Source organism: Heptranchias perlo, chromosome 12, assembly GCF_035084215.1.
Source record: "Heptranchias perlo isolate sHepPer1 chromosome 12, sHepPer1.hap1, whole genome shotgun sequence".
NCBI lineage: Eukaryota > Metazoa > Chordata > Chondrichthyes > Hexanchiformes > Hexanchidae > Heptranchias > Heptranchias perlo.
Genome location: NC_090336.1, coordinates 51,710,843 through 51,723,115, shown reverse-complemented (window position 1 = coordinate 51,723,115; position 12,273 = coordinate 51,710,843). Strand labels below are relative to the sequence as shown.

Sequence of the window (12,273 nt, the reverse complement as noted above, 5' to 3'; positions counted from 1 at the left end):
AGCATGGTGTCCCAAAAGAGCAGCGGTCCCATTAAATCAGCATTGCACATTGATTCGCATCATAAACTCCCTACCCTGCATGCTGCCGGCGGCCGTTAGGTGCGCGTGCAAACCCCTTTCCCAAGATGGCGTCCTGCGCAAGTCCCGTCGGAAGTGTCACATCCATCACGGACCCTAATTTTGAGGCTTAGTTGGCTGCGTAGTACCTAAAAACAAAACAGCTCAATTTCACCCCCTGCATGTTCTCATTAATGAATGAATGAATTCCGATAATGTCCCCTTAGTCTCCTGACTGTCTGGGGGTGGTTTTAAACCCCAAGAACAGGTGGGTTGGGGACGGGTGGAAGTTGAAAATAGTTGTTTTTTTGGGTCGCAACCGCAAAATTTTCGGACTTTGCATTCCCAGTGGGAAGCCTTTACTTTTACACGCCGACGTTAAACCCGGAAAAAAGCCGGGTTGCAGTTGTGACCCAAAAAACAACTATTTTCAACTCCAACCCACCCGTTCTTGGGGTTTAAAATCACCCCCTCTGTGTGGAAACATTTCTTCTAACCTCTTTATTTCTTCTCAGGGTGATAATCCTCAATCCATGCCCTCTTGTTACCAATTCCATACTTCAGAAAAGACGTACTTGCTCCCGAGGCCGTACAAAGAAGGTTCACTCGGTTAATCCCGGGGATGAGGGGGTGGACGTATGAGGAGAGGTTGAGTAGATTGGGACTCTAGTCATTGGAGTTCAGAAGAATGAGAGACGATCTTATTGAAACATATAAGATTGTGAAGGGGCTTGATCGGGTGGATGCGGAAAGGATGTTCCCAAGGATGGGTGAAACTTGAACTAGGGGGCATAATCTTAGAATAAGGGGCTGCTCTTTCAAAACTGAGATGAGGAGAAACTTCTTCACTCAGAGGGTAGTGGGTCTGTGGAATTTGCTGCCCCAGGAAGCTGTGGAAGCTACATCATTAAATAAATTTAAAACAGAAATAGACAGTTTCCTAGAAGTAAAGGGAATTAGGGGTTACGGGGAGCGGGCAGGAAATTGGACATGAATTTAAATTTGAGGTTAGGATTAGATCAGCCATGATCTTATTGAATGGCGGAGCAGGCTCGAGGGGCCGATTGGCCTACTCCTGCTCCTATTTCTTATGTTCTTATGTTCTTATAATTCGCCAATCATTGGAATCAGATTTTCACTATTCACCCTCTCAAAATCGTTCATAATTATGAAATTCTCTATTAGATCCTCATTTAACATTCTCTGTTCCTGTGAAAATGACCTAATTATTCCTGGTATAATTCTCGTGAATTTCCAGTATCTTTTCACTCACTTTAATATCCTTCCTGTAATATGTAAGAAAGCTGTTTTTTGGTATCCCGATAACTGTATGCCGAGGAATCAGATAAATCCTGTCTGGGGTTTTACCTTCCAGCATAGGTCTATCATTGAATGACGCCTGACTCGGCTCCTGGACTGTCTTATACTCCACCCAGTTCGGATCAAAATGAATTTATTTTGCTAATCCTCAGTTAGGTTACGTTCAAGCTGCTTTCTTGCCAAATCATCAAGGAAGAAGCCAGACCACAAGTCATGCACTAAACACTATTTATTGGTTACCGACCACAGCTGAAAGTTAAAGTTGGGTACATGAACGCTTAATAGACATGCATAAATATATTCAGAGTTATCTAGCAATTGAGCAATCCGGGAGACGCTGAGATTTTTTTTTAGGCAGCGAATTGTTATGATCTGGAATGCACTGCTTGAAAGAGTGGTGGAAGCAGATTCAATAATACCTGTCAAAAGGGAATTGAATAAATCCTCGAAGAGGAAAAATTTGCAGGGCTATGGGGAAAGAGCAGGGGCGTGGGATTAATTGGATAGCTCTTTCAAAGAGCTGGCACAGGCACAATAGGCCTAATGGATATATAAAAATTATTTGCTCAGAGAAGAAAGTAGACATTCTGAACAGAATTATCAACAGTCTCCTGAGAGCTGTTGTTCAAAAATGCTAAAAACTTTAACATATCAGCCTCGGCTCAGTGGTAGCACCCTCCCCTCTGAGTCACAAGGTTGTGGGTTCAAGACCGACTCCAGAGACTTGAGCGTAAGATCCAGGGTACTGTGGGAGTGCTACACTGTCACAGATGCTGCATTTCGGATGAGTTATCAAACCAAGGTCCTGTGCACCTTCTCAGGTGGATGTAATACATCCCAGAACGCAGGCAGAAAGAAAGGGTGCAACAGCTAATGAAAGCACATGACACTCTGAGCAAACCTTGGCAGAAAGCTGGAACCGATATATTGGATATTTATTTGTCAATATTTAATCATTATAGACTTTTAAATTTTGTTTTGAATTCAATAACATGTGACAAGAAGGGTGTGTAAAGATTTCCCAGGCCCTCAACATGGTGCGACCACATGCATCATTGGTCCTCCCCCCCCCCCCCCCCCGCCGATCATGCAATCTCCTGGGAGAGGAAAAAAAAAAACTGCCACCAATACAGGAACAATTCTGAGAAATTCTTCCCCAACTTCCTAAGGCACCAAGCAAAGCACTTCGGAGACTATCAGCGATTTTCAAGTAGCACCCAAAATGGGCACGATGTCAACAGAGCAGCCATTCCGCCTGCCCATTCGGCTGGCAGGAGGCCCAAGCCATTATGAGGTCCAGGCCTAGTTACCATGCCGTTGGCAAGCTGCGGGTGTCTAGCAGGTGCCCTGATGCAGCTCATTGGTTCTGTGTGGACAGGAAATCGGACAGCTTCCGGCCAGAAGGTCCAGTTTGGGGGAGGAGAGGCGATCCTGAGGGGGGCCTTCAACAGGCCGGTAGAAGTTGGAGTTTTTGGGGGGGCTTAGGAGGAGCATGGGTTGGCCAAAGTGTGTCGTCCCTGCCCCCCCAATTTTCAGTTGCTGGCCGCCTGTCTTTTAGGTGAGAAACAGGCAGCCAGTAGTTGAAAATCGCCCCTATGATTCGCAAAAATCATCAAAATTGCATTAAATTATTCCATTCCAAGAGTTCAAATGTCATTGCTCCTTGCGAGCAGCAACTTGCTAGGTATGGTATCCAAGATGAAGTCATTTCACATCATGGACTCGTGGACAGTTTGTCCAGTCTGGAGTTCAGAAGATGTAACAAAGGCTAATGTTCAAAGGCACAACTTCTCATCAAAGCACTCACATTCCAATGAATAATCTGTTCACATTTCAAAAGAACTTGCTGAAGAAAGCAAATGGTCAAGGTGTACACCCAGTCCTGCTTGATTATTGTAACATGCCTGGAGTTGATACAGCACCATGAGCACAATTTGTGATGATCTCCTAGAACAAAAACAACCTTTCCCACTTCAGAATAATAAGGCCCAGGCCTCGTTTCCATGCCATTGGCAAGCTGCCACTTCCTAACCACACTTTAGGAAAGATGTCCAGGCCTTAGAGAGAGTGCAGAGGAGATTTACTAGAATGGTACCTGGGATGAAAAACTTCAGTTACATGGAAAGACTAGAGAGACTTGGGTTGTTCTCCTTAGATCAGAGAAAGTTAAGGAGAGATTTGATAGAAGTGTTCAAAATCATGAAGGGTTTTGATAGAGTAAATAAGGAGAAATTGTTTCCAGTGGTAGAAGGGTCAGTAACCAGAGGACACATTTAAGGTATTAGCTAAAGAGGCGACATGAGGAATCTTTTTTTTTTACACAGCGAGTTGTTATGATCTGGAATGCACTGCCTGAAAGGGTGGTGGAAGAAGATTCAATAATCACTTTCAAAAGGGAATTGGATAAATACTTGAAGTGGAAAAAATTGCAGGGCTATGGGGAAAGAGCAGAGGAGTGGGACTAATTGGATAGCTCTTTCAAAGAGCCGGCACAGGCACGATGGGCCGAATAGCCTCCTTCTGTGTTATAACATTCTATGATTCAAACCAAAAATCACCAGAAGAGGGCAGAGGGATGGGACTAACAGCTGGTACAGATGTGATTGGCCAAAAGGCCTCCTTCTATGATGTCGGATTCCAAAATTCTAGAAGGGGCTAATATTTGCTCAGAGAAGAAAGCAAGCAGGCATTTTAAATCAAATTTGAGGCATACTGCGGACAGTCCCCTGAAAAAAAGTTGTTCAAATTGGATTCGAACCTTTGCAGACAGTGCTTCCTATTTTTTTTTCAATTGCCATGTTACAGTTTTTTACTGGCATGCTCATTATACAGTTGCACTCCGTGGACCAGTTGGGCAGGACAGTTTGGACTGCCGAATTCCCCCTGGCTGCTGTCAATCTAATTTCACACTGGGAGCAGAAGGTATTTTTAACAGGATGCGAAAAATCCCTCTGAGCTGCTTCCACTTCCTGATGCAGAGCTTCTCATAACCAGCAAAGCGCTCGTTTTGCAAAACTAGTCCGGATACGATAGCTGCGTGTAAAGAACAGTCAATGTTGGGATTAAAACGTGTACTGTCAGAACAGCTGTCTGAAATTCTACTGCCAGAAGTTCTGCTTGCATTTTTGACCCTAATTCCATCAAGAGATACTGCATAAAACTGACTATTAGTCTATGGTGCTGCATTGATGAAAACTTTTTGCTGAAACAGTACCGTATTCCCCTCAGAAGCAACAAAGAAGCCCATGCAATCTCAAGCACCAAGGGAAGATAGTGTGCAGGAGATTGGCTAAAAATGGAACTAAATGAGGGAAATTTTCATTTATATATTTGATGGTTCCTACATGACATCCTGAAAGGCAATTTTACACACTGTGTATAGAGATGTGTAGGTCAATAAGGGAGAATAAACCAGCAATTTCACTCTAATCTGCTCAGTATTTATTTCTGCAGTATATTTACTCAGCGGCAGCTGAGCACCTATCATAGCTTGAACCTTGTGCCCTAAACTTCTCACTGAGTTGAATTGCGTTTTTTGCACAATTATCTGCTCATACAAGCAACCCTACCCGTCTTCACTCTAACACCAACTCATTTGCACTTGATTAAGAACGGCCAGTGAGTGCACTAATTTCTGAATGTCATCTCCTGTGTCATTTCAGTGTTGACTTACTCACTGCTGTGCCAGCACTGTGAGTGTTTTGGGCTCTGCAAACCAATTAAAATTCATGATTGAAATAATAAATTGATTATTCAGATATACTAAATGGTTCTAAAACTTCCTATTTTAATGTTTTTCAGTCCCTTGCATAATAAGGTGAGACTGTCACACTCGGTGAACCCACGTTCATTCAAATCGTACTTTATTAGCCAACATGCAGAATGTTTAATTATTTGAAGCAGGGCCTGAAGAATTAAATCAAATCTGTAAAGTTGTGTGCCATACCTGTTCTAGCTGGTTCTTGAAAAGACACTGATTAATTGATATCATTTGTAATTCATTACAATTTGTCCTTGACTTATTGATTGTAATGTGTTAATTAACAAAGCCAGAGGACAAATTAATGGTCTGAGTTTGTCCTTTCCACACATCGGAACTTGTTCTCATTCACAAAACCGAGAACGTGCACATAACACGATCTGAGGAAAAGTGAAAGTTGTCTGATGGCAGCATTATAAGAGATCTGTTGACAATGTCAGTTGTAAAACATTTCCATCTACAAGACCATAGCATAAACCAACGTGAAATCCCATATCTGATTCTTCACAGACATCGATGAATGTGCCACTGGAATACACAGTTGCTGGAATGACTCAGTCTGTGTGAATCTCGAAGGAGGATTTGACTGCCGATGTCCTTTTGGTGAGCATTGTACTGGAGACTGTCCCCATGATGAAGGGCTAAAACATAATGGACAGGTCTGGACCTTGAGAGATGATCGGTGTTCTGTCTGCTCATGTCAGGTGAGTGCGTACAAAGTTACGGTAGTGGTCACTTGAGAAATGTTTCACTGTGACTTGAGAAAACCTCCCAAACTCATGGTCATCATGAATAGTGCCATAATTTGGTGGGCCATTTTGCAAGATGAATAAGGTCTGCTTATTGTAAAAATTACTTTTGGAGAAGTTTTGTGAATTTTTAATATATTTTAAATTTTAACTTCAAATTGTAGAACTTGTGATATAAGGCTCTCAGTTTACAGGCATCCATGTGTTAAGCAAGTGGCAGAAACATTCCTGGGGCCCAAAATTCCCAAACTGGTTCAAGGTGGAAACCCATCGGATCAGAGAGCAGAAAATGGAGCAGAACCAAGTTCCTCCTCCCTCCCTACTTCATCTAACCCATTCAGGATCCCTATTATTCCTTTCTCCCTCGTGTTCATCTAGCTTCCCCTTAAATGCATCTATGCTATTTATCTCAGCTACTCCTTGTGGTAGCGCGTTCCACATTCTTACCACTCTTTGGGTAAGGAAGTTTCCCCTGAATTCCCTATTGGATTTATGACCTCTAGTTTTGGACTCCCCCACAAGTGGAAACATTTTCTCTACCTCTACCCTATCAAACCCTAAAACCCAAATCTTGAAGACCTCCATCAGGTCTCTCCTCAGCCTTTTTTCTGGAGTTCAGCCTAGAGTTAAGTCTATCCTCTCAGTTCTGGTATCATCCTTGTCAATCCTTATTTCCTGCCATTTTCAGATAAGGGAGCATAGGCACATCTCCCATATGTCTGGAGGAGATCCCAATTCTCCCGATAATTCTGCCCTTATATGGCCTATGGGGAATTATTGCCAGCTGAGAGCTGTCATAAATCTCACTGAGGCCGTAGCCAGAGGTAATCGATCATCTGTGAGATTGACTACCTAAAAAAAATGCTCCCTGCTCCATTGGGAGCTGCATATAGACAAGACTCGCTTTTTCATTGGGCCCTTCCCGGACGTCCACTTCTCCATCAGAGTGGCATGGCACTGCCCCGACATTCTAGCCAGCAGTTCAGGGCGGGTGCTGTTGAAGTGCCCTTACTGGTGCAATGCACCCTCCCCATTTATTGAAATGACCCTATCTCCATGATTAAGATGGGGGTCTGAGCTTGTTCTCTTGGGCAGACTTAGGGTCCATTACATGATTCTACTGATGTTGTGGTCCTACAGGAGTTGCATCTTACAACCTCAGCTTCTAAGACGGCAACACTGCACAGCTATCCCTGGAAATTATGTTGTATGCAAATTGCCGTTGGTGCGTCTTTGCTTTTGGTTTCCTTTTGAAGCATAGGGATTGCAGAGCCTTGCAAACTTGTGAGAGTTCTGGCCATGAGGAGGGGTGAGAGCATGTATATCAAGCTTAATATAAGGCATTTCTAAACATGCTGATATAGTAAATACCACAAAGGTACAGCTAGATTTCTAACAATTTTGAGATGAATGAGATGGCTCGCTTTATTTCTCTTCCATGTTCCTGTGTCCTGCACAGGGTCACGGCAACATTGAAAAAACGTTTAGTTTCCCAAGCCGGCATAGTTTTCTGCCAGTCTTAAATCCCTGATGGTAATGAAAATTTTGCAAGTAATGAGCATATTCAGCGCACCTGAGGTTTAAAAATAAATATTTGATGAATATTGAGATAATACAAAGGAAGCAGTGAGAAATATACAAAGATTAAAAGGGAAGCAAAAAGGATATTCGGAGGACAAAGAAAGAGTATGAGAGAAGATTAGCAGTTAACAAAATGAGAAATAGCAATGCCTTTTATTAATACATCAGAAATAAAAGGATAATCAAAGAAAACAGCATACTGCCAAAAGAAATCATACTTATCTAATAGTCCAGCTCACGTTAGCCCCGATTCGGGGAACAGCGAGCATCAAGTTTGCCCCGGCTAGCTGATATGAGGCCCGGACCAAGTTAACTCTTATTTAAATACACTAGCCCTGACTGATTCCCCTCCTCTCCCTGTAACCCCCCCACCCCTCACGCCAGAAAACTGGGACAACTCCCTGCTCTTCTTCAAATCGTGCCATGGGATCATTTATGTCCACCTGAGAGGGCAGGTGGATCCTTGGTTTAACGCCTCATCTGAAAGACAGTACCTCCAACAGTGCCAGTACTCATAACCTCGAACTCAGTGGCGAGAGAGCTACCGCTGAGCAAAGGCTGACAATGATACAAAAATAGTCCATTTCTAATGTTGCAAATTGTTGTATTCTAAAGGGGCACTGTCATCTTGTAACTGATCTTACCAACCAACTTACCAAATCACTAAGCAGAGACAAGACAGTAACACAAGGACATCATCACATCAACAACCGCATATGCCACAAAAATATAAAAAGAAAGCCAATAACACAAAAAGTGCACAGTGCAGCAGGAACAGCATGTGGTTTAGTGAGCAACATGCTAACATTAGAGCAGAATTGTCAGCGTCAATTGTTGTTGACATAAGAACATAAGAAATAGGAGCAGGAGTAGGCCATCCGGCCCCTCGAGCCTGCTCCGCCATTCAACAAGATCATGGCTGATCTTCTCCCTCAACGCCATCTTCCTGCACTATCCCCACATCCCTTGATGCCTTTAATATCTAGAAATCTGTCGATCTCTGTTTTGAATGTACTCAATGATTGAGCCTCCACAGCCCTCTGGGGTAGAGAATTCCAAAGATTCAACACCCTCTGAGTGAAGAAATTTCTCCTCATCTCAGTCCTAAATGGCCTACCGCTATTCTGAGACTGTGACCCCTGGTTCTAGATTTCCCCAGCCAGGGGAAACATCCTCCCTGCATCTACCCTGTCGAGCCCTGTATGTTTTTTTGTATGTTTCAATGAGGATCACCTCTCATTCTTCTAAACTCCAGAGAATACAGGGCTAATCTACTCAATCTCTCCTCATACAACAATCCCGCCATCCCAGGAATCAGTCTGGTGAACCTTCATTGCACTCCCTCAATGGCAAGTATATCCTTTCTTAGGTAAGGAGACCAAAATTGTACATAATACTCCAGGTGCGGTCTCACCAAGGCCCTATATAATTGCAGTAAGACATCTTTACTCCTGTACTCAAATCCTCTTGTAATAAAGGCCAATATACCATTTGCCTTCCTAATTGCTTGCTGCACCTGCATGTTAGTTTTCAGTGACTCATGTACAAGGACACCCAGGTCCCTTTGAACATCAACATTTCCCAATCTCTCACCATTTAAAAAATACTCTGCATTTCTGTTTTTCCGACCAAAGTGGATAACTTCACATTTTTCCACATTATATTCCATCTGCCATGTTCTTGCCCACTCACTTAGCCTATCTATATCCCCTTGAAGCCTCTTTGCATCCTCCTCACAACTCACATTTCCACCTAGTTTTGTGTCATCAGCAAACTTGGAAATATTACATTTGGTCCCCTCATCCAAATCATTGATATAGATTGTGAATAGCTGGGGCCCAAGCACCGATCCCTGCAGTACCCCACTAGTCATAGTCTGCCAACCTGAAAAAGACCTGTTTATTCCTTCTCTCTGTTTTCTGTCTGTTTTCATGCCAGTATATTACCCCCAATTCCACGTGCTCTAACTTTGTTCACCAACCTCCTGTGTGGGACCTTATCGAAAGCCTGAAAATCCACTGGTTCCCCCTTATCTATTCTACTGGTTACATCCTCAAAGAACTCCGATAGGTTTGTCAAACATGATTTCCCTTTCATAAATCCATGTTGACTCTGCCAGATCCTATTATTATTTTCTAAGTGTCCTGTTATCACATTCTTTGTAATAGATTCTAGTGTTTTCCCTACTACTGATGTCAGGCTAACAGGTCTGTAGTTCCCTGTTTTCTCTCTCCCTCCTTTCTTAAATAGTGGGGGCACATTTGCTACCCTCCAATCTGCAGGAACCATTTCAGAATCTATAGAATTTTGGAAGATGACAAGCAATGCATCCACTATCTCTATAGCCACCTCTTTCAAAACCCTGGGATTTAGATACTGGATGGGCTAAAAATTGAAAAAGAGGAGGTACTAGAAAGACTGGCTGTACTTCAAGTAGATAAGTCAAGTCACCTGGTCCGGATGGGGTGCATCCTTGGTTGCTGAGGGAAGTAGGGGTAGAAATTGCAGAGCTGCTGGCCATAATCTTCCAATCCTCCTTAGAAATGGAGGTGGTGCCAGAGGGCTGGAGAATTGCAAATGTTACACCCTTGTTCAAAAAAGGGTGTAAGGATAAACCGGCAACTGCAGGCCAGTCAGTTTAACCTCGGTGGTGGGGAAACTTTTAGAAACGATAATCCGGGACAAAATTAATAGTCACTTGGACAAGTGTGGATTAACAAAAGAAAGCCAGCATGGATTTGTTAAAGGCAAAGCGTGTTTAACTAACTTGATTGAGTTTTTTGATAAGGTAACAGAAAGGGTTGATGAGGGCAATGCGGTTGGTGTTGTGTTTTTGGACTTTCAAACGGTGTTTAATAAAGTGCCACATATAGACTTGTTCGCAAAATTGAAGCCTATGGAAGAAAAAGGACAGTGCCAGCATGGATACGAAATTGGCTAAGTGACAGGAGACAGAGAGCAGTGGTGAACAGTTGTTTTTCGGACTGGGGGAAAGTGGTGTTCCCCAGGAATCGGTACTAGGACCACTGCTTTTCGTGATATATATTATTGACTTGGACTTGGGTGTACAGGGCACAATTTCAAAATTTGCAGATGACCCAAATCTTGGAAGTGTAGTGAACAGTGCGGAGGATCGTAATCGACTTCAAGAGGACATGGACAGGGCGCTGGTGGAATGGGCAGACCCGTGGCAGATGAAATTTAATGCAGAGAAGTGCGAAGTGATTCATTTTGGCAGGAAGAATGAGGAGAGGCAATACAATCTAAATGGTACAATTCTAAAGGGGGTGCAGGAACAGAGAGACTTGAGGATGTTTGTGCACAAATCTTCAAAGGTGGCGTATGGGATCCAGGGCTTTATAAATAGAGGCATAGAGTACAAAAGCAAGGAAATTATGTTCAACTTTATAAAACACTATTTCGGCCACAACTAGAGAATTGTGTCAAATTCTGGGCATCACATTTTAGGAAGGATGTGAAGGCCTTACAGATGGTGCAGAAAAGATTTACTAGAATAGTTCCAGGGATGAGGGACTTCAGTTACATGGATAGACTGAAGAAGCTGGGGTTGTTCTCCTTAGAGCAGAGAAGGCTAAGGGGATATTTGATAGAAGCGTTCAAAATCATGAAGTGTTTAGATAAAGGAAATAAAGAGAAACTGTTCCCATTGGCGGAAGGGTTGACAACCAGAGGACACAGATTTAAGGTGATTGGCAAAAGAACCAAAGGCGACATGAGGAAAATGTATTTACATAGCGAGTAGTTATGATCTGGAATGCGTTGACTGAAAGGGTGGTGGAAGCAGATTCAATCATGGCTTTCAAAAAGGAATTGGATAAATACTTGAAGGGGAAAGATTTGCAGGGCTACAGGGGAAGAGCGGTGGAATGGGACGAATTGAATTGCTCTTACAAAGAGCCGGTACGGGCTCGATGGGCCGAATGTCCTCCTTCTGTGCTGTAACCATTCTGTGATTCTATGATTCCATGAGTACCATTCTCATACTGATTTCCAGAAGAGTATTGTAACAGCAGGAAGGAGAGTATGATTGAAACTTTTCAGTCTGGACTTCAGCGAATCTTTCATTTAACTTTGTGACGTGGCATAGTCTAAGCATCAATGTCTTTGCTTTGGCACAAGTCTACTGTTAATACCTGTCTGTTACTAATTTATTTAAAAGGTATCAATTGGAGTTTGTTTTTATAGTAGCCTGAAATCTGGTGACGCCTCTTCAGAGTGATAGTTTTTCTCACCCTTCTAATAGGATGGGAAGACTTTCTGCAGGAGGACAGTTTGTGACTGTCGCAATCCGAATGTGGACCTCTTCTGCTGTTCAGAATGTGACACCAGAGTGACCAGCCAGTGTTTGCATCAGAATGGACACCTGGTCTATCGCAGTGGAGACCTCTGGATCTATAGCTGCCAGCAATGCCGATGTCTGGTATGTGCATGAATTTCCTGGAGGAAAGCCCATATGCTCCTAAATAAAGAAAGACTTGCATTTATATAGCACCTTTCATGACCTCAGGACATCCCAAAGCACTTTATAGCCAATTAAGTACTTCTACTTCAGTGTAGTCACTGTTGTAATGTAGGAAACTCGGCTGCCAATTTGCATACAGAAAGGTCCCACAAACAGCAATGTGATAATGACTGGATAATCTATTTTAGCGATGTGGGTTGAGGGATAAATATTGGCCAAGACACCGGAGAACTCCCCTGCTCGTCTTCAAAATAGCGGCATGGGATCTTTTACGTCAACCTGTGAGGGCAGACGGGGTCTTGATTTGATGTCTCGTCCGAAAG

At 43.1% G+C, this 12,273-nt stretch overlaps 1 protein-coding gene across 5 annotated transcripts in view; it reads left to right on the top strand.

Annotated features, from left to right (window-relative positions):
- Positions 1-12,273, top strand: part of LOC137328029 (protein kinase C-binding protein NELL1-like) — a 617,180-nt gene that overhangs the window by 562,098 nt on the left and 42,809 nt on the right. For 4 of the 5 annotated variants that reach the window (XM_067994100.1, XM_067994101.1, XM_067994099.1 and 1 more), the window contains 2 exons: positions 5,648-5,841; positions 11,732-11,908. In XM_067994100.1, coding sequence (XP_067850201.1) covers positions 5,648-5,841; positions 11,732-11,908 — 371 coding nt within the window. The remainder of the gene's footprint in view (positions 1-5,647; positions 5,842-11,731; positions 11,909-12,273) is intronic. The other variant, XM_067994103.1, reaches the window with a different exon arrangement.